The 26,941-nt window shown below is 42.9% G+C and overlaps 1 protein-coding gene across 1 annotated transcript in view; it reads right to left on the minus strand.

Moving 5' to 3' along the window:
• Nucleotides 1-26,941, minus strand: part of NCAN (neurocan) — a gene marked incomplete at both ends in the record, with an annotated part of 83,961 nt that overhangs the window by 48,025 nt on the left and 8,995 nt on the right. The window contains 4 exons of the mRNA XM_083349286.1: nt 6,099-6,396; nt 12,571-12,698; nt 17,730-17,904; nt 22,197-22,598. Coding sequence (XP_083205412.1) covers nt 6,099-6,396; nt 12,571-12,698; nt 17,730-17,904; nt 22,197-22,598 — 1,003 coding nt within the window. The remainder of the gene's footprint in view (nt 1-6,098; nt 6,397-12,570; nt 12,699-17,729; nt 17,905-22,196; nt 22,599-26,941) is intronic.

Raw genomic sequence — 26,941 nt, forward strand, 5'->3', positions numbered from 1 at the left:
CTCCTACAGTGTGTTTGTCAACGCTGCTAACATTGGATGTTTTTGCATTGACAAGAGATGGAAATGTAGCCATTTTTTACCTTTCACTTTTAGGGTTAGATGATGCTGGGAGAAGGGGGATGTGAATGAGAGTCCAGCCAGACATAACAACACTGAGTTTAGCGTGAGAATCAAGGTTATTGAAATCGGAGTTGATAAAAGAATTGGTGGGCTGAAATGCTGGAGAGGAAGCCCGCGCTTTAAGCTAATTGGGGAATGTGATTTATGACTGTTAATTGGAGGAGGGAATTGTGCTTTGATACTAGGTGCCCAGCGGCGGGGAATTCAGTTTTTGGCTTCGATTATGTAAGTGCCGATGTTATGCTACTCGAATAAAAGATCCTTTAGGGTAAACAACTCCTCGAAGTTCTTTTGAAGAGTTTCATCTGTAGGAACCATGGCAGTGTTTGTGTTTTAAGTAAGCTTGCCATCTTTTGAGACTAAGATCATAAAAACAGCTCTATGAAACTGTCTTTAGTGCTTCCATTTATTTATTCAATTTTTATGCCGCCCATCTTCCTTACAAGGCGACTCTGAGCGGCTTACAAATTACACAATTTTCTCTTGGGATGCAGATAGTCCTTGTACTTACACACACACACACACACACACACACACACACCTGAAACCAGAATTCCCCTTGCTAAGCCAGATGATTGTTCAGTGAGCTGCGCCTGATTTTAGGACTTTTTTTGGGGGGGCCGCAGTTGTCAAGCAAATCACTGCAGTTCTTAAGTGAATCATGGGGTCATTAAATGACTCCAGCTACCCCCATTGACTTTGCTTGTCAGAAGCTGGTTAGAAAGGTTGCAAGTGGTGATCATAGGACCCTGGGTTGCTTCTGCAGTCATCGTAGATACATACCTGTTACCAAGTGCCCCAAATTTGATCATGTGGCTTATAGAGCAAGTGCAAGAACTGGGGCATACGTCCCTTCTTCGGTGCCATGGTAACTTAGAACAGTCACTAAAAAAATAGCTGTAAGTCAAGGACTACCTTTATTACCTCTATGGGTTAGGTTTTTTTTTTACAGAATACGGAATACAGAATTACAGAGTTGGAAGGGACCTTGCAGATCTTCCAGTCCAATCCCCTGCCCAAGCGAGAAATGTTATACCATTTCAAACCAACGGCTGTCCAGTCTCTTCTTAAAAAAACTCCCAGTATTGGAGCATCCACAGCTTCTGGAGGCAAGTCGTTCCACTGGCTAATTGTTCTATTAGAAAATTATTCCTTAGTTCTAGGCTGCGTCTCTCCTTGATTAGTTTCCATCCATTGCTTCTTATCCTGCCTTTAGGTGCTTTGGAGAATCGCTTGACTCCATCTTCTTTGGGGCAGCCCTTCAAATACCGGAAGACTGCTATCCTGTCCCCCATCGTCCTTCTTGTCATTAATCTAGACATACCCAATTCCAACAACCGTTCTTTATATATTTGAGTTCCAAAGAGCCTTGGTGGAGCAGTGGGCTAATGCCTCCTTAAGTAATACCAGCTGCCTGCAATTAGTGCAGGTTCGAGTCCCACCAGGCTCAAGGTTGACTCAGCCTTCCATCCTTCCGAGGTGGGTAAAATGAGGACCCAGATTGTTGGGGGCAATAAGCTGACTTTATAATAATGCCGCTTGGGGGGGGGCGAAAGCCCTAATAAACAGGCATATACATAGAATGAAGGCTATTGCTAAGCACATTGATTTGTGCTTTAGATTGTATGCCGCCCTGAGTCTTCGGAGAAGGGCGGGATATAAATGGGATTAAAATTAAAAATAAAAATAAAATAAATCCACTTTGGGGCATTTTGATTCCTTTTTTTGTTTAAATAGAGCTGCAACTGAAGAGCTATTCTCCTAAAACCACTCCTAAAACAGAAGGCTACTTTTTCAAAGGAGAGCAGGAGAGGGGCACCCCATTTTGCTTCCCTCAGCTAACTCCCCTTCCCTCTCTGCCTCTCTGATTGAGAAAGCAGGATTGAAGGGGCAATTATTGCAAATGCTCGGAGCTGCAAGCCGGTTGGAGGGCCAGGGACTCAATTTTCCTTTTGTCAGCCAAAGCGGGCTGGCCCACTCCCTGGCCTGGCGGGCTGATTTATGAGTAGGCTGCTGGAAAGAGGAAGGAGACACGCATGCCGCTTCTTTCAAACCCTCTCCCTTTAAATAAAACAAAGTGCCTGCCTTGTTTACTCTAGTGCTGGCATCTCAGGGTGGGTTATAAATCCCAACATGTCCCTTTCCCCTCCCTGGTTGTTATCCCAACTACTTGTTTAGGGGGAGGGGGAGATGCCATGCAGCTGCAAATAAGCGACTCGCAACTTCAGGAAAGTCTACCGCTGACCAGGAAGTCATTGGAGAAGCAGCAAAAAAAAAAAAAAAAAGCTCCAGCTAATTAAGGAAGACGGGTGAGCAGCAGGAAATCCCAAGCCGAAATAGTAGCAGTTATGCTGACTGACAAAGAAGAAACAAGCGATGTAAGCAGATTTCATCCCTGGCTGTTTTGAAGACCGTAGGCAAGGGGCATTCGCAGCTGCAAGCCACAAGGGCCACATGTGCACTATGGCATTGTCATACAAATACCATGACATAGGTAAAGTAAAGGTAAAGTTTCCCCCGCACATGCGTGCTAGTCGTTTCCAACTCTAGGGGCCGGTGCTCATCTCCGTTTCAAAGCCGAAGAGCCAGCGTTTGTCCGAGGACATCTCCATGGTCATGTGGCCAGCATGACTAGACGCCAAAGGCTCACAGAACGCTGTTACCTTCCTACCGTGATGGTCCCTATTTTTCTACTTGCATTTTTAGGTGCTTTCGAACTGCTAGGTTGGCAGAAGCTGGGAAGAGTAACAGGCGCTCACTCTGTTACGCGGCACTCGGGATTCGACCCGCCAAACTGCCGACCTTCTGATTGACAAGCTCAGCGTCCTAACCCACTGAGCCACCCCGTCACGACATACATGCCTCCTAACAACTGATGCAGGTAGAGAAGCTGGGGCATTTGCACGACGACCTTCGTACACATGTGTCTTCCTTGACTTCCCCCCACGCATGCCTCTGCTGTAGATACAGGCTGCAAGTGATAGGTTTGTTCTCCTATAGGTTGTGTCCTCCTAGGTTTGGTGAAGTGGTTGTTTTGTTTCTCCAATGTATAGATGCATATGCATTGTGCTGCATATATCACATTGCTCAGTTTGTGGTCTGAGTGTTTTTATCCTTGGGGTGGACAAGCTTCTGCCTTGGTGTATTCTTGAGTTTAAAGTTTGGATGTATGCTGTGTTGATTGAAAATCCTCCTGAGCTTTTGGGGATAGTTCTGCAATGTGTGGAATGGCAACACTGCTTCATTTATTGTTCTCTCCTTTGTCTGTTATGGAGTCCACTTGTCTTTTGAAAAAGCACTTTTGGGACAGCCATGACCTGGATGACTGAGAATCTCCATAGACATTTAAGACTGGTTGCCACTTATTTTCCAAATACAATTCAATATATTGGCTTCCCTCTTCAAAGTGCTAACTAATTTAAAGCCTAAGTACCTTAGCGACCTCTCCAGACACTAAAATTGGAAGTAGAAATCCTTTTACAAGCTCTGTTTGTCAGCAAGCAGGAAAATGCTCCATCCTGAATTGTTTCTAAACTTGTGGGTCTGTTGCCTGTTTTCATTGCATTCAGATAAATCAGATCCATATCATTTGGACACCTTTTGGACCAGATCTTATTCTTAAAGAAGGTTTTGAGCTTTGCCTTCTACTTTTTTTCGGTGATTTGTTTGATTAATTGGATTTACATCCCTCTTTCCCCCAGCAGGTCTATGTAAGCTCTGTAGGATACTGTCTTCCAATTATATATCCATAAAAAAAGAAACTTCAGAAGTAGGCTGGGCTGAGAAACTGTGACTGGCATTAGATCATTCTTTTCTATTTTGTACACTGTGTCTTTGCTTCTATTTGTGTCGCTGCAACTTTGATGGTTTTGCCAAGCTGGAAAGCAGGGTATAAATTAAATCAATCCATCAATAATAGGGATGCTTTTGGGAGATGCTGACAGAGAATTGCTCACATTAATGCTCTTTTTTCCCAGAGACTTGAAAGCCCAGGCACCAATAGGCCAATTGTGCTTTTTTGCAATGCACACACAAGGACCAGAGAGAGGCCATTTAGGCTGGCTTTTACCGAGAAAATAATTGCAACCATTACTCAGGGTGAAAACCAGCTTCTTACATAAAAAGTTCCTAGTTCATGGTTGTGAATAATAGGGGGTAGCAAAAAACAATTTCTGCCTTCAGACTGGAGAAATCTCTTAACCTAGGCTGACCTCAAGAATTCTGACTGCATTCACCCTTTATTCAGAAGCATGTGGACTAGAATCTTTGCCTACAGAACTTTGCTAGTTCAAATGGAGATACTACCAGTTGAAAGAATTAGTTATAGCATGTAATGTTCAGCAGGTGAGCAGGGTTGGCCTGTATTTGGATAGGAGAGGCCTGGGAAGTCCATGTCTGTCTGTCTGTCTGTCTGTCTGTCTGTCTGTCTGTCTGTCTGTCTGTCTATCTATCTATCTATCTATCTATCTATCTATCTATCTATCTATCTATCTATTTATCTATCTATCTTTCTATTACCCTGCAAAATTGGTAAAGTATCTAGAGATAGATACAATAGACTTCTATAAATTAAATTACTTGTGTGTTCAACCACACTTGGCCAATAAAGGATTCTATTAGATAGATAGATAGATAGATAGATAGATAGATAGATAGATAGATAGATAGATAGATAGATAGATAGATAGATAGACAGACAGACAGACAGACAGACAGACAGACAGACAGACAGACAGACAGATAGATAGATAGGCAAGCAGGCAGGCAGGCAGGCAGACAGTTTGGTCTAGTGGTTATGACACTAGGCTAGAAAGCAAGAGACCATGAGTTTAAGTCCCATTTTAGTCATGCAAGCCGACCGGATGACCTTGGTGTGGTCCCTCCCTCTCAGCTCAACCCACCTCACCTCACAGGGTTGTTGTTGTTGTGTGGAAAATAGGAGAAGGAAAATGTTTTGGATATGTTTGCTGCCTTGAGTTATTCGTGCAAATAACAAAGGCGGGATATACAGTAAATAAATGAAAATAATTCAATGAAATAAGGCACAGGCAAACCATCTCTCAAATACAGGGAATCTTTGACTTACAACCTTTCATTTAGTGACTGTTCAAAGGTACAACAGGACTGAAAGAAGTCACTTATAACTGGTCCTCGCACCTACGCCCATCGCAGCATCCCTACAGTTACGTGATCAAAATTCGGGTGCGTGGCAACCAACACGTATTTACCATGTTGCAGTGTACCACCAGGGTCACATGATCGCCATTTGTGATCTCCCCAGCTGGCTTCCAACAAGCAAAGTCAATACTGGCCGGTTGCCAGATTCACTTAATGACCATGCAATTCACTTCAACTGCGGTGATTTGCTTAACAATGCGACCAAAAAGGTTGTAAAATTGGGCAAACAATGGGAAGACCTGAAAGACCTGTTAAGAACAGATCATCATGGAGAATATCTATGTAGAATAGAATAGAATAGAATAGAATAGAATAGAATAGAATAGAATAGAATAGAATAGAATAGAATAGAATAGAATAGAATAGAATAGAATAGAATAGAATAGAATAGAATAGAATAGAATAGAGCTGGAAGGGACCTTGGAGGTCTTCTAGTCCAGCCCCCTGCTCAAGCAGGAGAACCTATACCATCTCAGACAAATGACTGTTCAGTCTCTTCTTAAAAACCTCCAGTGATGTGGTCACTAGGAGTTGGAAATGACCTGATGGCACATAATCCATCAATCAACTGGATGACACTGAAAACCAAATCAAAGATGTAAGATATGATAATACAGGGAGAAACACATATTCTGGAAGCATCTACAAAATATGGGCAGCGTGCTTTTAAACTCTTTTTTAAATGGAGATTGCAACAAGGAGTTTGCATCATGCCCAGGATATTTCAAGCAAGCAGGATCCAAATCAAGACGATGAAACAAAAATTGAGATATAATTTTTTTAAAAACCCCAAATCCTACAAACCTTTGTAGCAGTAAGCATCAAATTTGGATGCTGGATCTGGGAAGCCAGTCCTGTTTGAGAATTGATAGGTGGTCCTTACACCAGGTTCATCTCCGCCACATTTCTTCCGTGGGGTTTGGATTGGATAGCGCACACTTCCGTCAGCCAGCCATCCTGGGTCACACTGGTCCAGTCCTTCCTGCCAGGCAAGGTATAACTGTCCCGTGGTTGCTAGTTGAGCCCCTCGACTCAGGCAGTGCTTCTGGGCCATTTGAAATGTCAGCCGACCTGGGCTGGTTGTGTAAAACACTTTTCCTAAAATCACAGGAAAAACATCATTAGGGTGGACCAGGGGTAGGCAACCTTGGCTCTTTTATGACTCGTGGACTTCAACTCCCAGAATTCCTGAGCCAGCATGGCTCAGCTTGGAAACCTCTCCCTTTCCCCTCAGCATGGCTGGCTCAGGAATTCTGGGAGTTGAAGTCCACGAGTCATAAAAGGGCCAAGTTTGAAGAACCCTGCTCTAAACTTACAAACCAGTAGTTCCACCGGATGTAGAGTTGGTCTATAACAGGGGTGGGGAACCTTGGCTCTTTTATGACTTGTGGACTTCAACTCCCAGAATTCCTGAGGCAGCATGGCTCAGCTTGGAAACCTCTCCCTTTCCCCTCAGCACGGCTGGCTCAGGAATTCTGGGAGTTGAAGTCCATGAGTCATAAAAGAGCCAAGGTTGCCTATCCCTGGGGTGGACCCAGGCAGGACATTACCCTACCTCTAGTTTTCCACTTGTATACTGGTAATCCTTGACTTACAACCACAACCAAATTTAGACATTTTATGACTTTTCTTGCCCCGGTTGTTAAGTGAATCACTGCAGTTGTTAAGTTAGTAACATGGTTGTGAAGGGAAAACTTGGCTTCCCCATTGACTTTGCTTGTCCGGTCGCAAAAGGGGATCACATGGCACATACACACACCCCTGGGACACCGCAACCGTCATAAATATGCAGCAAGTTGCAAAGCATCCGAATTTTGATCGTGGAATGCTTCAACGGGTCCAAAGCGTGAAAACTGGTCATAAATAACTTTTTTTCAGTGCCATTGTAACTTTGAATGGTCTCTAAAGGAACAGTTGTAAGTTGAGGACTACCTGTACATTTACACGTGGTTTTGGAAACATCTAGCTTTTTTTCACATTAAATGTCTAAAAACGGGCAGCAAATGACTTTTACTTGATTTTTGGTTCCGTGTATTGTGTGAAAAATGGATTGATTCAATACAGGTGACTTCATTTAGTCACCGTTCGAAGTTATAAAAGTCCTGAAAAAAGTGACTTGTTTTGAATTCTTAATTTTTTATTGGCTTACAGCAGGGGTGTCAAACTCAATTTCATTGAGGGCCGCATCAGCATTGCGGTTGCCCTCAAGGGGCCGGGTGGGTGTGGCCAGGGTGGGCGTGGCCTACTGGGTGGGCATGGCTAGAGTGCGTATGGCCTACTGGGTGGGCGTGGCCAGCTCTACATCGTTCGCATCAAGGGTGCCTATGGGTGCCTGGGCAGGAGTGGGACAGATCTGAGGGTCTCTGGCAGAAGGAGGGTCTCTGGGCCAGGGCCAAGACAGTGGGGGCCGTTCCCTCAGTTTCCAGGATGGCTTCGCGGGCCACATGAAACCACTCTGCGGGCCTGATCCGGCCCCCGGGCCTTGTGTTTGACATGTCTGGCTTACAGTATAAAATACAAAAATGCAAATAGTAGGAAACAGGGGAGGGGAAGGGAAAGAGAAAAGTGTGGAAGGGGGGGGAAAGAAAAAAAAGTGATTTTGAACTCCCTCTGTTGCGGGTAGACTAAAGCATTAATAGCAAACCTCAAGTTTTTACTTTTCCGTGGTATAAACTAGCCATTTCTATAACAACAAATCAATCAAATCAGTAAAACTCAAAATTAAAGTTTCATTTTTTCCCCACCTCAAGCACAAAGTCCAGAAACAGTTTCCAGGTAGTGAAAAAAGTGACTTTTGATCCATTATTTTCACACTTTCATCCACAGCATCTCCACGGTCACATAATCAAAATTTGGGCACTTGGCAACTGTCATGTACTTCTGACAGTTGCACTATCCTGATCACCATTGGTAAACTTCCCAGCCGGCTTCCGACAAGCAAACTCACTTGAGGAAGCCAGATTCGCTTAACAACCGCATGATTCATTTACAACCAGGACAAGAAAGTTCGTAAAATGGAGGACAATTCACTTAACAACTGTTTTGCTTAGCAATGGCTCAATTGTGTTCGTAAGCCGAGGACTGCCTGTAAGCAAATTCAACTCTCTGCCGGATAGAAAAAAGGACTTTTATTGGAAAGGGTGGAGTTGTTTTGAAAGAGGTTCCCTCAGCTCTGGCTGTTTAGGTTAAATCTGTCTTTCTTTTGGTCTGTTCATCTTCAAAGAGGCAGCTGAGTGTTAAGGAGGGGGGAAAAACTTCATTACTTAAGGAACAAAGCCCAGTGAAGGATAAGTTGCCCAGCCTTCTTCTCTCCAGGAACAGACAAGAGAAAAGTAACTGAGCAGCAGGCCGGTTTATCAAAGCCACCCGTCTTTCCGATCTTCCCCTCAAGGCTCTCGGGAGACAGAACAACAGTTTTGATGGCCTCTTTCATTTCATTAGGAACATTTCCCCCCAAAATGGCCGTGTCTGTTCCTTTTTGATGGACGAAACAGAGGATTCAGGATTCACTTTGGTCAACGTGTGGGATTGTGTGTCAGTGTCACCTGTTTCCAAACAAAGCTAGAGGAACATTTATCAGCCTGTCGCAGACATATTTTTTTTTTTGGATTGTAAATTTGCCTGCTGGCATCTCGGGAGCCCGAACAATAGTGAAAAGATCCAATTTCAGGTTTGAAAATGTGATTGATCGGTGGTAAATAAGAAAGGCTCCTGGCAACCTTTCATGGGTTTCAATGGCAAATCAATCCACTAATGTTGCATTTAATTAGGGAGAACAAACGATAATTGCCAGGGAAGTGGATTAAGGACATCCTGCTCCGAGTTTGAAGACAGGGATTTATTTATTTTTACAGCTTTTCAATTCAAATGTGTTCCTGTACACTGTTATCATTATTTTTCACGAACAGCCTTTGTTTGCTGATTTCATTCCCTTGGAGGATGTTTTTTTTTTAAGATTTGAGGTTTCGGTGACATGTACAAGAATCAACACTGAAATCAGGGGTTAAATGAAAGAGCAGCTGATGATTCTGCAGTTTCAACTTCATTTATTTTCAAACCTTATTCATTTTTTTAAAAAAAGTTTTGATTCCAAGGATTTTTGTTTTGTTTTGTTTTGTTTTGAAACTCGCAGTTTTGGTTCTCAAGCTGTCTTTCTGTTTCCCCCATCATCTTAAAGACTTTCTCCTCTTTTCCCCTCTGTGTCCTCTCAGCCTTTCTCCTTTTCTCTCTTCACTTCCCTCTCACCTATGTTCCCTTCTGTCTGCTTCTCTCTCTCTCTCCATCTTCCTGTCTTTCTTCTTTGTCTTCCTCTTCTCCTCTATTCCTCCCATTCTCTGTTCCCACCACCTGCTTCCAGCTTTTCCTTCTGTTTCAGCTCTTTGTTTCATCCCTCTCTATATCCCACCTTCTGTTCAGCTTCTCTCTCTCTTGTCCTTTATCCAATCCTCCCTCTCTCTTCCCTATTCATTGTTCCTTGGCCAAAGGGTGCTTGGCTACAACTACTATTTCTCATCTCTGAAGCACCAACCAAGCCAAGGCTTCTTCTACACCATCAGAGTTAATGGCTGGTTTTTCTGGAAGAGAATGAGATGGCCACCTGGCCAGAAGTCTGGTCCCTCTTCGGTCTATTTCTTTTGCTGAAAAAACATCTGAACCTCTGTAAAAACGGCCAGACATAGCTTTGCATTACACTAGGCGGGATAGGTACAGTCAAGGCTATGGTCTTCCCAGTTGCAATGTATGGCAGTGAAAGCTGGACCATAAAAAAGGCTGAGCGCCAAAGAATTGAGGCCTTTGAACTGTGGTGCTGGAGAAGACTCCTGCGAGTCCCTTGGACTGCAAGGCGATCAAACCGGTCAGTCCTAGAGGAGATCAACCCTGACTGCTCTTTAGAAGGCCAGATCCTGAAGCTGAAACTCAAATCCTTTGGCCACCTAATGAAAAGGAAGGACTCACTGGAGAAGAGCCTAATGCTGGGAAAGGTTGAGGGCAAGAGAAGAAGGGGACGACAGAGAATGAGGTGGCTGGATGGAGTCACTGAAGCAGTAGGCGTGAGTCTAAATGGACTCCAGAAGATGGTAGAGGACAGGAAGGCCTGGAGGAACATTGTCCATAGGGTCACAATGGGTCGGACATGACTTCACAACTAACAACAACAACAACAACAGGCGGGATAGGTACCACGCAGGAAGCCAAATACCGGTATTTGCTTGGGGCCAACATCAAACCCACTTTTGAATGGAGCCTCATTCCATGTCCCCTTCTTAGTTTTAATTAACTGTAAGTTCCCAAGGATTGGGGATTTCTCATTTGTTTATGTTCCTCTGTAAATATAAACAAGGGATGTACACAAGATATGTGAGGAATGGATTGAGCAGATAGGATCAAGCCAACTTGCTTAAGCCAACACAATTTGGGTTTAGGCAGGACTGGGATAGAAGGGAAACTTGGAACTCCATTTTGCAACACAAAGTGATGCTCAATTGGGTTACTCAAGATGAAGCCAGCTTCAGCTCTTTTCCAACAATCAGCAACAAGAGTTTCCAAGGAGCTTCTAAGAGAGTGGCATTTCATTTGCTTCTGGCAGGTATCATTCAATCATCAGCCATCTGCTCAAAATAGGTCCTTGAAGTACATTTTACTGCTTCCCAGAATGACCTATAAGTTGTTTCTGAGAAGCCTCCACAGTCTGTCCTAGCAGAGTGGCATTTAGAGGCTGATTGATAAATAGGGAGCAAATGTAAGATAAAACCCATTTTCCAGTTTTGGAAAACAGCACAGGGCCATTTCCGTGCAAAAACATTTCAGGTTTATTCTGCTGTGTGTTTTAGCTTAAAGTGTGCAAATTAAGATAGTAGTTTGTACTACATTTACAACTGGTTATGACGGACTTCCCTGGGAATAGTTACAAGCCAGTTCCGAAGGTTTGATGGCCACCATCCCCACAGTCACATAACCACATGTTGGGTGCTCAGCAAATAGCCCACACTAATGGCTGTTTGCAGCATCTCAGTCATGTGACCACATTTTACAACATTTTTTTTTGCCAAAAACCAGCATTAAGTTTTGCTTTTCAGCGAAAACCACTGGTTTGCTTAACAGCCACAACATTCACTTAACGACTGCTGCAAAAAAGGTCACAAAGTTGGACCAGTCCACCCAGGTGACCCCATTTACGACCATCACAGCTTACAACTGTGATGGGCGGGCTCCATTATGGTCATAATTTGAAGACTACCTGTCGGGCTAAAGAGATAAACCAAAAGAGGCAACCAGTTTCAAATGCTATAGGCAGGTGCTACATTTGCATTCCTGCAATCTTCAAAGCATGTCTTTTGGACAGAATCCCTCAGCCCTAATAATTAAATCAACAATATTTAATGAATTTAATGGAAATAAAACTCAGTTAATTCAATTGGGGATTTTTTTTTCTTCCTGGCTCCACTCACTTTTGAGTCTCTGCCTACCTACCATTTAGCAGACAGCCTGAGGCCTGCTAACCTGGGGTGTTTAGCTTTGCATATTTTATGCATTCTCTGCCTAAATTCCATCGATTGGAGTTCAGGGGATACAAAGCTAGAGATGGGAAAAAAATTTCACATTCAAAATATGTCAAGCCTGAAATATTCCTATTTCACAGTCAAAAGAACGATTGACAGTTTAAAATACAGATAGTCCTCGACTTACAACAGTTCGTTTAATGACCATTCAAAGTTACAACAGCACTGAAAAAAGTGACTTATGACTGTTTTTCACACTTACTGTACAAATGTGCAGCATGCCCAAAATCATGTGATGAAAATTCAGATGCTTGGCAACTGACTCATATTTATGACGGCCCCGGGGCCACGTGATCACCTTTTCTGACCTTCTGACAAGCCAAGTCAATGGGGAAGCCAGATTCACTTAAGAAACTGTATTACTAACTTAACAACTGCATTGATTTGCTTAACAACTGGGGCAAGAAAGGCCGTAAAATGGGGCACTTAACCATTGTCTTGCTTAGCAACAGAAAATTCAGTTGTGGTCATAAGTTGAAGACCACCTGTACTGGAACATTTCCAGGAAAGTCAGAACCCCTGTTTTTAATCCTGAACATGGGATTCCAAGTGAGAAATGTTTTCATCTCTATTACACAACCCCACACAGATTCCAAATCCATTGGTGCACCAAGCACAATATTCTCTCCATTTCCCCCCACCCCCAAAATAACCATGCATTTTAGCCCTGGAAAGAGTCCAATAAATCCAGTATATTCTGCTCGTAACTTGCCTTGGAGTTCTCTGGAATAGCAGTAGACATCGTATGCTTCTTTGACATCTCTCTTGCCATAGCTGCGGACTCCTGGGAGGCTATTGCGATCTCCATAGCAACCAGGTCTTGACAGGGTGATGGGATACCTGTATGAAGACCGAGGGGAGTGGGAGTGGAATTGAGGGAAGTAAAAGGATGCAGCTGCTTTAAACTCCATCACTAAGGCTTCTTTTACCTCTGAGGGAAAGCCATACCATAAAGAGGTCAGGAAAAGCATGGGTGGGTTTAAGGGACAAAGGTGTCAATCCTTAAGATTCTGGAAAGAGTACAGAGAAGATCAACAAAGGTGATTAGGGGACTGGAGAATAGTTGCAGGAATTGGGTATGTCTAGTCTAGTGAAAAGAAGGATGGGGTGTGTGTGATGTGATTATCCAGTTATCCAATATCTCAGGGGTTGCCACAAAGAAGAGTCAGTCAAGCTATTCTCCAAGTGATCAGGGCTCAGTTGTGGCCGTTAAGTCAAGGACTACCTGTATTGCATGCATGACATGTGTTTATTTACATTTGATTTCTAATTTCCGATTAAGCTCGCACAGGTCCAGACACGGACAGCCAAAGAGCTAGATGTTTGCTGGGGGCTGTAAAAATGCCCCAGGTCTGTTGCAGAGTCTATTAGCACAGGGGTGTCAAACTCAATTTCATTGAGGGCCGCATCACCATTGCGGTTGCCCTCAGGGGGGCGGGTGGGTGTGGCCTGGGTAGGTGTGGCCTACTGGGTGGGCGTGGTTAAAGTGCGTATGGCCTACTGGATGGGCGTGGCCAGCTCTACCTCGTTCGCATCAAGGGTGCCAATGGGGGCCTGGGCAGGAGTGGGACAGATCTGAGGGTCTCTGGCGGGAGGAGGGTCTCTGGGCCAGGGCCAAGGCAGTGGGGGCCGTTCCCTCACTGTTTCCAGGATGGCTTTGTGGGCCGCATGAAACCACTTCACGGGCCGGATCTGGCCCCCGGGCCTTGTGTTTGACATGTCTGTATTAGCAGAACCTTGAAAGCTTACTCTGTTGAAGAACAAAAATCAAAGTACTGCCGTTCTGTGTCTTTCCCCCCCCCACACACACTTCCTCCTTTTCCAGGACTGAATAATAATTTTCCTTCTCCCATCTTTGTCTCAAGACCAGACCTGAATTCTTTTGCAAAAGGACCGCAGTGGCAAACTGCCCAAGTCCTTCTTGCCTTTAACATGCCTTGTCACAAATTGTCAAATGTCTTTCTACTAATTTGCATCTTCAAAATGGCAATCCCCAAATCGGTCTCTTGCAGTGAGCAACGAGCGATTTCCCCTTGGTTCAGTTCTTTTATTGCTCTTTTGTGTCGTTCTGCTCAATTCACTTCTCTTCCCTAATTCCAATTTAACTAGGAGAATTTATAAAATTAATTCCAGTATTGAGTGCTCTGTATGGTCTTTTTGCCGCTTAGTTACTCCTATTCAGGAGCAACTTCCAGGGATTCCCTCCTATCCCCATTACTGATGATTGCGGGCACATTGATACAATAATACAGGATACCATGGGGAGAGAGGAGTAGCAAAATCCCTGTGTTTATGCAGACAATTGCAACAAGGTGTTTTTTTTGTGCAGCGAATGTCGCTGCACAATGGGAAAGGAACGCATCTAAAGAACTGATGATCCAGCTGATATATCTGAAGGATGTGGACAATAGAAAAACTGCTATTCCGATGCATTGGCCAACATTTAGAAGTCTGGTTGGTCATCTATGTTGCTGAACTACAATTCCCAGCATGCCTCCCATTTGGCCCCTGCAGGTAGGTGTTGCTGGGACCTGAAGTTCACTGACATTTAGAAGACTACAGATTATCTGCTATGGGGACATAGGGATTGTGGCTGGACTGAAAGTGGTGTCTTGCTTTAGGTCCATACGTGCATAATTGTAAACGTAAAAGCTGAGGCTCATAGCATGCCATACAGGTAGCCCTCGACTTACAACCACAATGGAGCCCAAAATTTTTGTTGCTAAGTGAGACATTTGTTAAGTGAATTTTCCCCCTTTTACGACCATTCTTGCTGCAGTTGTTAAGTGAATCACTGTAGCTGTTAAATTAGTAACACTGTTATTACGTGAATCTGGCTTCCCCATTGACTTTGCTTGCCAGAAGGTTGCAAAAGGTGATCACGTGACCCCAGGACACTGCAACTGTCATAAATATGAGTCAGTTACCAAATATCTGAATTTTCGTTACGTGATCATGGGGACGCTACAGCGGTCGTTAAGCGTGAAAAACAGTCATAAGTCACTTTTCTCAGTGCTGTTGTAACTTCAAACGGTCACTGAATTTGTAAGTCAAGGACTACCTATAGCAGGGGTAGGCAACCTTGGCTTTTTTATGACTCATGGACCAACTCCCAGAATTTATTTATTTTATTTATTTATTATTTTGACTTATATACCGCCCTATTCCCGTAGGACTCAGGGCAGTTTACAGGGCAATTAAAATCATACCGTACAAAAGTTTAAAAAAAATTAAAACAATTAATTAAATTTAAAGCCCAACATTTAAAAAGTTAAAACATTAAAAACCCAATTAAAACCCCTCAGTCTAGGCCCGACAGCTCAAAGAGCCAAGTTTTCAGGTCCTGGCGGAATGAGCGAAGGTCGGAGGCAGTCCTAAGTTCCATCGGAAGTTGGTTCCAAAGGGCAGGCGCACTCACAGAGAAGGCCCTCTCTCTGAGAGTCACCCGCCGGCAATCCTTCACCGGCGGTACCCTAAGAAGGCCCTTCCTGTGGGAGCACACAGGACGATGGGAAGTTGATGCCGGCAGCAGTGTTCCCTCAGATAATCCGGACCCAAGCCATTTAGGGCTTTATAGGTCAATTCCTGAGCCAGCCATGCTGAGGGGAAAGAGAGAGGTTTCTAAGCTGAGCCATGCTGGCTCAGGAATTCTGGGAGTTGAAGTCCACGAGTCATAACAGAGCCAAGGTTGCCTACCCCTGACCTATAGCATGCTAGGTCAATGACTGGGAACCCAGAACATGCTGAGTCCCATTTTAGCCTAGTCTAGGATGCTGCGCTAAATATAGCTTAATCTCTGCTTGATGCGAGATCCTGAGCCACAGCATCAAAAATGCTATAGCTGCTCTAACTAATCAACTCCATTGTTCAATTGAACCTGCAGGAGGGAAGATTTTGTTCATCAAATCTACCCTTTTTAAACTGAAACCTGTTCGGTCTTGCCTTGCTTTTTACAGTGTTCTTCTTCCATATCAGACCTTTAAGGATTGCAGAAGACCTATTGTGGATAACTATATAGACAACTTTGTATTTGGATCTGATAGGGAAGAGGGGTTTTGGAAAATGGTGGGGTGTGACTGTAGCCCTTTCTGTGAGTCATTAAAATAGCTGCATCTGCCTCCAAACAGAATTTGAAGCACTGCAGAGGCCTACTTTCTCACCTCCACTCCAATTTTTCTTCTGGAAGCGAAACATGCCCAGTTTCTTCAATCTGAGATTTGACTATCATACCTATAAGCCATCTTCATTGTATTTCTCCCACTCTCTCTAGTCTGTATCTTTTAACTGGGTGAAATGGTGCATCAGAGGGGCAAAACGTTTTCAACCAAGGTACCTCAAATAGGCTGATTTACAAAATGCATCAAAAATCTAGGATCCGTGACTCCCAGGGAGCCAAAATTTGGCAAATTTTATAAAACATTTTATGACATAAACATTATCATAAAGCATTTTATGACATAATACAGAATGTCACTAAGACATTTATTCAGGACACTGCTTATAAGCACTATGTGCTTAGAGCTCAAAGCATTGTTAGACACCCCACACCCCGACCTTATGGTCTGTTTCTGTTGCTCCCCTCTGGCAGGAGGTTTCCAAGTATTTCAAGCAGGACTACCCCATTCTTTAACCACTTTGTTTCCTATGCCATCCGTCTGGTAAACTCGCAAGATTCGTGTTTCTTGCCATGTACATGTATACATCTGAACTAGACTGTGTTGTTTCTCTGTGTCATGGAGTATATATGGGTATGTGGGTATATGAATTTCCCCCCCCCATATTATATAGTGCATATTGGAGGTGGTGACCCCTTGAGAGCTGTATGCAACAAAATTTCATTTTAATGTATGCCGATTAGTGTACATTTAAAGTGACAATAAAGCTATTCTGTTCTATTCTATTCTATTCTATTCTATTCTATTCTATTCTATTCTATTCTATTCTATTCTATTCTATTCTATTCTATTCTATTCTATTCTATTCTATTCATTATTTCCTGTGGTCAATTCCCGATGTTTGACTGTGCTTTACAGTTCAACATGGGCTACTTTCAAGACAGATGCATAAATTCAAATACTCAGAATCTCTCCCTGGTTTTTTAAGAATTTGTCCAGTTCTGCCATTGTTGAAGGCATGAGGAATCTGATAAGGAAATATCTCTGAAGCAATGACTCAAAGAGGTGCAGATTGCATAGTCCTTCTTAAAATGCAGCTGTCTGGAGCAAGCATATCAGATGAGGATGGACTACAGGTAGTTCTCGACTTACGACTTGGCAACCACTCAGAGTCTGACACAACTCCTCGGGGACACTTACAACCCAATTGTAAATTTCCTGGAGTCACATGACTGCATTTCACATACTCAACAATGGCCTGCATTTACAGCCGTTTGCAGGGTCACATTTTTGCCAAAAACTGGCATTTGCATTTACTTCCAATTTTCAGCAAAACTAACCCACAGTAAAAAAAAATGGTTTATTTAAAAACTGTGGCGTTTCCTTAACAACCACCACAGAAAAAGGTCATAACTTCGGGTTGGTCACAATGACATCCTGTTTTACAACGGTTATGACTTAACGACCGTCATGGCAGGCTCCGTTATGGTCGTAAGTCAAGGTTTACCTGTAGGTTTATGTCAAGGCAGCCCAAAGTTTAGTTTAGCCTGCAGCTATATTTCGCTGCAATTAAAAAAAAATCAAAATGCACCTGAGCACACCTTTGGTGGTGTAACATTTGGAAATACACAAAATATGCTGTACAGAGAGAACAGGGAAGGCATCGCCTCTTCCTCTTGAAAGGGGAAAAAAAATCAGGACAAAAGAATATTCCATCCAAAATCAAGCTAGTTAGAATGTACGTTCTTCCATATACCTAACAGTGTGGTCAGAGAGCCATCCGGCATCACAGTTGTCGTAACCATCCTGAAAGGCCTCCTCAAGATGAGCAGGGGAAGCAATGACGGCCGAGTTCTCTTCGCAGGCCTTCTGCGCCTCTGAGAAAGTCAAAGCGTAGCGGTTGCTAGCCGCTCGGTAGTGAAAAACCACACCTAGGCAGGGTTGAAAAGCGAGAAGACAAAGAGATGTAAGTTAGAGGCAAACAGGAGGTCATTAACAGGCAGGGCCAGTTTGGTAGGATGGTGAAAGGCATCAGACTGGGAGACTGGGAGTTCTAGTCTAGATTTGGAAAATAACTCTTGCTGGTTGAACTTGGACCATGACTCTCAGCTCAACTTCCCAAGAAAACTGCAGAGATTTTCCAGGCAGGAGTAAAACAAAACAAAACAAAACTTGCTAGAACCAAAAAAAACCACCAAAACAAAACAGAGCAGCACTTAATCAAACTTGGCTGACACCTGACAGAGGGTGTCTAACTGTTCTTGGCTGATCTCTAAAGCTAAGCGGGATCAATCCTGGTTAGTTCTTGGATGGGAAAGCGTCTGGCTGAACGGAAAATAAAACTCTTGGGAAAAGGCTAGGTCAAACCACTTCTGCGCGGCAGTGTTGCTAAGATATTTGCGATGGAGGCAATCGCACACCTCAAGGGCATCTTCTCTCCTTTTAATAAAATATTGTGCAATACAACCTTTGACCACTGCCGTCTGAATTCTTTCTGAAGGATCTCTTGCACACTGATTGAGCACGGCACAACCTTCTGCCTCCTCCTTCCTTTGTCCTTTTCGTGTCATGTCTCTTGCTCCAAAAGCTCCATGACAGAGGCTGTCAAATTATTGAACTTCATAAAGCACCATGAAGTCCTTTAATTAGCATACAAGTGAGGCTCAAAGTCTACATGCAATCACAACCAGATTGTTTTCTGTAGTTTTTCATTCATGCACACCCACACACCCCTTTGGTAGGAAGGCAGAGGCAGGAATATGATTAAACCGATAGAAATGAAAAGCTGAGACTGAATTGCTTCTCACGAGGCCCTGTATCAAATTCAACGGGGTGGGGGGAGAAAGAGAGAGTAAATGACTAATCATCTGGGCCTGCCAACTCCATAAATGTGTGCTGAAGGGATCGGTTGCCCTGGTTCCGACAGATCAAATTCTTCAAAAGAACTTCTAGGCATTGTTTACCTTAAAGGATCTTTTATTCGAGTAGCATAACATTGGCACTTACATAATCGAAGCCAAAAACTGAATTCCCCTCCCCTGGGCACCTAGTATCAAAGCACAATTCCCTCCTCCAATTAACAGTCATAAATCACATTCCCCAATTAGCTTGAAGCACGGGCTTCCTCTCCAGCCCGCCAATTCTTTATCAGTACTGGGCTCAGTAACCTTGATTCTCACTCTACGTTTAGTGTTGTTATGTCTAGCTGGACTCGCATTCACATTTCTCCCCCCCCCCTCCCAGCACCATCTAACTCTAAAAGCGAAAGGGGAAAAGATGGCTACATTTCCATCTGTTGTCAATTCAAAAACATCTGATGTAAGCAGCCTTGACATCGGCATTAAATCATGATAAGTCTGGCCACACCTTTTAAGAGACAGAACCATTTTTAAAAGACTTTGAACAAATTGAGCTGTGGCTCCTGAAAGCTGCTGTCTTTTGAAAAAAATCTTTCATTGGAAAAAGTGCGGCCAGATTCCCTCATAGACGTAATCCTTGACTTACAACCATTCATTTAGTGACCGTTCGAAGATACAACGGCACCGACAAAAGTGACCTATGATCATTTTTCATACTTATGACTGCTGCAGCATCCCCATTCAGGGGTAGGCAACCTTGGCTCTTTTATGACTCGTGGACTTCAACTCCCAGAATTTCTGAGCCAGCCATGCTGAGGGGAAAGGGAGAGGTTTCCGAGCTGAGCCATGCTGGCTCAGGAATTCTGGGAGTTAAAGTCCACGAGTCATAAAAGAGCCAAGGTTGCCTGCCCCTGACATGGTCATGTGATTAACATTCAGAGGCTTGGCAACTGGCATGTATTTACGACAGTTGCCGTGTCCCAGGGTCATGTAATCACCTTTTGGGACCTTCTGAGAAGCAAAGGTAATGGGGAAGCCAGATTCACTTAACAACTGTGTTACTAATTTAATAAGTGCAGCGATTCACTTAACAACTGTGGCAAGAACTGGGGTAAAATAGAGCAAAACTCACTTAAGAAATGTCTCACTTAGCAACATAAATTTTGGGCTCAATTGTGGCCATAAATCGAGGATCGCCTATAGATGGCATTAATGCAATGCTTCCCAATTTTCTTCCTTTATTACTCAAAACTGCTTATCAGAAAGTCTCAATCAAACTTTGAGGACCAAGTGCAATGCTTTTCCTTCAGCACTGCTGTAACTCCGAGCAGACAGTGAACGAATGGTCGTAACTCAAGGACTACCTGCATTATAAAAACCTTATCACTGAATGACCTTTTATGTCATTTCAACAGATCACCGTTGGTAATTTCATCAATTTCCATCAATTTCCATCAATCCTTTGGGGGGATTTCTGAATGTATTTTAGTACACATGGCAAAATTAAATCAGTTTAAGTCAATTAAAAACACCTGTTTTGTTTGGGTAAAGGGCTCCTGCGTCGTTACCCAAAGAAAAAACAATTTTGCTCAATTTTAGGTAATTTACACAGAGGCATGAGAAGCACTGCATAATAGAATCTTGTCACATCATCTTCGGTGATTATTTTGCAGTTTTGATCAGTGTTTAGAAGCGTTTTTGCCTCTCTTCCATCAGTCACCAAATAGTTCTCATCTCCTTCTGAGAGGCATAAAACAGAGCCCTGCAAATGTCTTCCACCCATCCTTAATATATCTATATCTATATAGATATAGATATATCAAGATAAAGATTTATCTATATCAAGATAAAGATTTATTATTATTATTATTATTATTATTATTATTATTGTTATTGTTATTATTACTACTACTAATAAAAATAATGTTGGAAGGGAGCTTGGAGGTCATCTATTCCAACCCCCTATATCATTTTGACAAATGGCTGGCCAGTCTCTTCTTAAAAACTTCCAGTGTTGGAGCATTCACCACTTCTGGAGGCAGGTTGTTCCACTGGTTAATTGTTATGTCAGGTTGATATAGATATAGATATAGATATATAGATATAGATATAGATATAGATATAGATATAGATATAGATATAGATATAGATATAGATATAGATCTATATCACTGGGCACTATCTAACAAAATGAAATTCAATGGTGAAAAAAGTAAGGTTCTACATTTAGGCAGGAAAAATCAAATGCATAGGTATAGTACAGGTGGTACCTTGCTCAATAGTAGTAACTGTGAGAGGGATCTCAGAGTCTTAGTAGACAATCACTTCAATATGAGCCAGCAGTATGCTGCAGCTGCCAAAAAAGCCAACACAGTCCTAGGCTGCATTAACAGAGGGATAGAATCAAGATCAAGTGAAGTACTAATACCACTTTACAATGCTTTGGTAAGGCCACACCTGGAATACTGCATCCAGTTTTGGTCACCACGATGTAAAAAAGATGTCGAGACTCTAGAAAGGGTACAGAGAAGAGCAACAAAGATGATTAGGGGGCTGGAGGCTAAAACATATAGGGAACGTAATTTAATGAAGAGAAGGGTGAGGGGTGACATGATAGCAGTTTTCCAATATCTCAGGGGCTACCACAAAGAAGAGGGAGTCAAGCTATTCTCCAAAGCACCTGAAAGCAGGACAAGAAGCAACGGATGGAAACTAGTCAAGGAGAGAGGCAACCTAGAACTAAGGAGAAACTTCCTGACAGTTAGAACAATTAACCAGTGGAACAACCTGCCTCCAGAAGTGGTGAATGCTCCAACACTGGAAGTTTTTAAGATGAGACTGGACAGCCATTTGCCTGAAATGGTATAGGGTTTCCTGCCTGAGCAGGGGGTTGGACTAGATGACCTCCAAGGTCCCTTCCAACTTTTTATTATTATTATTATTATTATTATTATTATTATTATTATTATTATTATTATTATTATTATTATTATTATTATTATTATTATTATTATTATTATTATTTAGAGATAGAGATAGATGGAGATGGAGACGGAGACAGAGATGGAGACAGATATATATGTTTTCTGAGGTTTTTCTGGGTGTTTGTATGTAGATCTTTGGTCATTTGGGTTTTTTTCCCCACACTTTCCCCACACTTCTCCCAGAAGAACGAAGCCGAAGTCACCAGCCTGAGGATGACGGATGAGATTTCGTCGAAACGTTGCCCTGATACCTCCAATTTTATGTGGGAAAAAACCCGAATGACCAAAGATAGAGAGAGAGAGAGAGAGAGAGAGAGAGAGAGACAGACAGACAGACAGACAGACAGACAGACAGACAGACAGACAGAGCCCTTTTCTTACCTGTGACCTCCAGAGGGACCAAGTCTTGCTCATCATGAATCCCAGTGACAATCTCACAACGATAAAGTCCCGCATCGCTGGCCCGAGCAGAAAGAAACAAGAGGGTGGCGTTTTCTCGGTGGTAGGGATATGCGGGCAAGGCGATTCTACCCTCGTAGCTTTTGGAGACCTTCACCACGTTATCCTTGGCTACCAGCACGGAGAGATCTTCCGGCTGTCCGGTGGCAGACTGTACTTTGCTCCACTTGATACGGGGGGGATCAGGCAGCTCACCGGGGTTTGGGTGGACGGAGACTTGCAATTGAAACAGGCACGGCAGGGAGACCGGTTCTGCCAGCCCGACCCGCACGGGCTGATGGCTGACTTTGTTAATGTGGATCACTTTTCCAGGGTCCTGTGAACCTAAAGGCAGAATATGGCCATGAGTTGGAGGAGGTACACGCCTAAATCTGAAATGATTTCTTCCTGAAAGACAGACCTGGCTGTTTTCACACACAGGTAGTCCTTGACTTACGACTGTTCATTTAACGACTGTACAAAGTTACAATGGCACTGAAAAAAGTGACTTATGACCAGTTCTCAAACTTACGATCGTTACAGGTAGTCCTTGACTTACAACCATTCATTTAGTGACCACTGAAAGTTACAACAGCGCTGAAAAAAGTGACTTGTGACCATTTTTTACATTTATGACCATTGTAGCCCATGCTCACGTGATCAGAATTCAGATGCTTGGTAACTGGTTTGTATTTATGACCACTGCAGTGTCCTGGGCTCATGTGATCTCCTTTTGTGACCTTCTGACAGGCAAAGTCAAAGTGGAAGCCAGATTCACTTTGCAACTGTGCTACGACAACTGTATTACAACAATTGGTCGTAAGTCGAGAACTACCTGTACAGCATCCTAGCAGTCATGTGATCAAATTGGGGTGCTAGGCAGCGGGCATATATTTATGACAGTCGTAGCATCCTGGGATCACGTGATCATCATTTGCAACTTTCCCAGGGGGCTTCCAACAAGCAAAATCAATGGGAGAAGCCAGATTTGCTTAACAACGTTGTGATTCACTTAACAATCAGAAAAAGTTGTAAAATAAGGCACCGCCTCCCTTAGCAATGGCATCACCTAGTCTTCAATGTTCTAGTCCCAACTGTGATGGTTAAGTCAAGGACTACCCATAACTTGTTATTCCCTCCACAAACCAAGTACTTTTACCAGATTATACAACAGACTACTAAGACAATGTGCTGAACCACAGAGGAGATCACCTCCCTTTTATCTTAGCCTAGCATGTCGTATGAACACAGGGGAAAATCTTCTGCCTCAACATTCTGCTCAGGACCAGGCAGAAGTTTGAACAAGATCTTTTTTGCACTTTCTCTGATAGTAAGATTTCAATTGGGAGTCGCTCCTCAGAGTTTAATATATCAGTATCTCTTCCTTCCACCCTAAATTTAGTTAAAGACTTAAAATACGTATAAATCAGATCTCTCAGCCCCCTCCCCTGCAACAGATTATGGGTGCACTTTTTCACAGTGATGAAAAACCTGTTTTCCTCTCCCCAGACTGGGCTAGGCTGAAATCAATCATCCCTGTGCAGAGGCAGATATTTTCTCGTCCTTCTGATTGATTTTTCTCTGCAGCCAACTGGACCCAATTATAGCAAATGGGAAGGAAAGAGGAAGGTAGGGGAAGCTGCTACTCTCGGGGACTTAACGGATGGGTTTTGCTGTCTCAGCGATCCCATTGAGTGCAATGAGTAACGATAATTCTAGCCAAGGAGCTACTTTCAAAGTCCAGCTTCACTCCCCCTAGAAATCAAGCTAAACGAACGTGATCAAGAATAAGGAGTACCGTAATCACTTGTTTTTCTAGAGAAATTCTAGCTAGAAAAATAGTGTGGAGCAGTGGTTACAGCAAGGGCTTGCCCCTCCCCCCAGCTAAACTCCGAAAGTTCCCTTAAAGTGATCTCTGGCCAGGGTGAACGGTCTTTCCCCTTTGCCCCAGGAGTCTGCTGAGCAGAATGAAAAAAGACGAGTCTTTGTTTTAGCACCGCCCAACACTGGTTGGGGCTCCATCCACCATATGGCCCTCCAAGAGATTGTGATCCTCCATTAGGGTTACTAGGTATCTGGCAAAAGGAACATAAAATATAAAATAATAGGTTTAGAAGGGACGTTGGAGGTCTTTTGTCGAACCCCCTACTCAAGCAGGAGATCCGATAGTGCCGTACTGGACAAATGGCTGCCCAGTCTCTTCTTGAAAACCTCCAGTTGATGGAGCACCCACAACTTCTAGAGGCAAATCATTCCGCTGATTAATTGTTCTCACTGTCAAGAAACTTCTCCTTAATTCTTGGTTGGATCTTTCTTTAATGATCTTTTACTTGTTACTTCTCCTCCAGGCCTCAGATCAGTGGTGGGATTCAGCCAGTTCGCACCACTTTGGCAGAACCGGTAGCTAATTTATGGTTGCCCAGGCCCAGAATGGAGACTTCCGGAAGCGGCATCCACACAGAGAACCGGTTGTTCACATATTTGAATCCCACCACTGCCTCAGATGCTTTCGAGAATAGGTCAGCCCGCCTCTTCTCTGTGACAGCCATTCAAATACCCCTTTTTGTTTTAATCTCCTCTGTCCAACAGGCATAGCCTTGCAATCAAATATTGTCCATTTTTTGAGTGTCTTATCTATTTATTTAGTCATTTATAATTATCCGTTTCTTTCTTCCTTTCCCGTGTCGATCTACAGACTCGACAGCCTCGATTTATGTTATTCAGCTGATTTTCTGATTCCAGTAATTGGTTTCAATCCAGCCCTTACAAATCTATAATCACTGCAATCTGTAGATCACATGACATGTCATACGATTCTTCGGTGAAATTTGAAAAGCATTTTGTTGTCCAATCCTATATTGCCGCTAGCGTAGGTTTTTGAAGATAAAGATTTGTTGGGAAAATATGATGATGATGATAACCTTTATTGTCATTTTTTTTCCTGTGGGCACAATGGCATGCATTAAAAATAAATTTTAGTTGCTTGCTCTCAAAGTGTAGACATATATAACACACATTTAAAAACATATTATATACAACCTATGTATAGACCTACACCCTTACATATAAGTAACATATAAATATTAATCGCTGTCCATCTTGAATATATAATGGAAGGAGGAAGCTTGAGAGTTCACAAGGTTAATGCTGTATGGAATGAAACTATGGCTGAATCTGGATGTTCTGCTACGGATACCACAAAGCCCCCTCCTCCCAGAAGGTAACAAAGAAAACAGGTCGTAAAGAGGATGTGTCGTGTCCCAGATAATCTTACGGACCCTGCTCAAGCAACGCTTCTGTGCTGTGTCCTGGATGGGAGGGAGGGAACTGCCAATGATCTTTTCAGCCGTCCTCACCACTCTCTGCACCGCCTTCCTGTACAGCGATTGGAAAACCAGTCTTTTTGATGCTGGAAAAAGTAATTTCTTATATAGTGTGATGGAATATAGTTGGGATTTCATGGAATGAGGGGCTGCATTCCAGAGGACAAAGAGACAGTGAAGTCTGCAGGATTGTCTGGGACACTACATATTCTCTTCACAACCTGTTTTCCTTGTCACCTTCTGGGAGGAGGCCTAAGCATACTTTTTTGCAGTTTTTCACTGTTCAAACAGTTAGTATGTCTTCTTTTCTCCATGTCTCTCTTTGCCTGCTCAGATATCTGGTAATCATAACCTTCATCAACAAAAATTAGTGTTCCGCAATGGATGGAATCATAAACTAAGCAAGTTGGTTGGGTTTGCCCAACATGCTAAGCCTCCAACACACACGCATTCACACACTTCTAACCAGGTTTAAAAACAATCTTTGCATCTGTGAAGGTCTCTGCAAGTGTTACGAGATGGTGGCCTCTAAGCCAAACCTGCTTTGCAGTGGTGCTGTGAGAATGAAGCAAGAAGAGAATATGCATGGAACCAACTTCCAGATGAGGTAGTGGATCAATTATTACTAACTGAGTTTAAACATGCTTGGGATAAACACATGTCCATCATCTGACAAAAATGAAATAGTTTTTTAAAAAAAATCTCAAAGGGCAGACTTCTGCTGTTGCTTTTCTATATTTCTATGTCATCTTGAGCATCTTGAAATGAAGCATTAGCCACAAGACAGAGGGACCCAGTTGCAAATGAAGTGTTTTTTCAGCACTGTGCAGTGCTTTGGTATCTGTCCAGAAGAGATGCTTCAAAAAAAGGTAAGAGTGTGAACACAGCGCCTGTTGGTTGAGTTTAGAAAAAAGACACAGCTGCTTTCATGAGTTGCTTTATTGTTGCTTTAATGACTGTCAAGAATCAGTGGAAGCTGGCAGAATTTAATATATTATATTCTTTCCTGTTTACAACAATGTGAAATCACAGCTGCCAGTTCTTTAGCTGGTATTGGTCTTAAAAACATTGATTTCTTCCCCCAAAACCTGGCATGTTGCCATGTATTGGCATTGCATAAGAGAAGATTCAAGCAGTGCAGCCATTTGTGATTGACTGATGGAAATATCGTCAATGTGTAGATTTTTTCAAGTGCCATCTAAAATTCTGGGGTACGGTACCATTGTGCCAATAACCACTGTGACCTCCATCTCTGGGTTATTGCATAATCTTTCAGTTTTGATTTTCAGATCTTAATACTTTGTAATCTTAACCAATTCTTCGTCTTCAATCGCCTGGTATTGCCACATCAATTATTCACTTTTT

Source organism: Vipera ursinii (assembly GCF_947247035.1).
Source record: "Vipera ursinii genome assembly, chromosome: 1".
NCBI lineage: Eukaryota > Metazoa > Chordata > Lepidosauria > Squamata > Viperidae > Vipera > Vipera ursinii.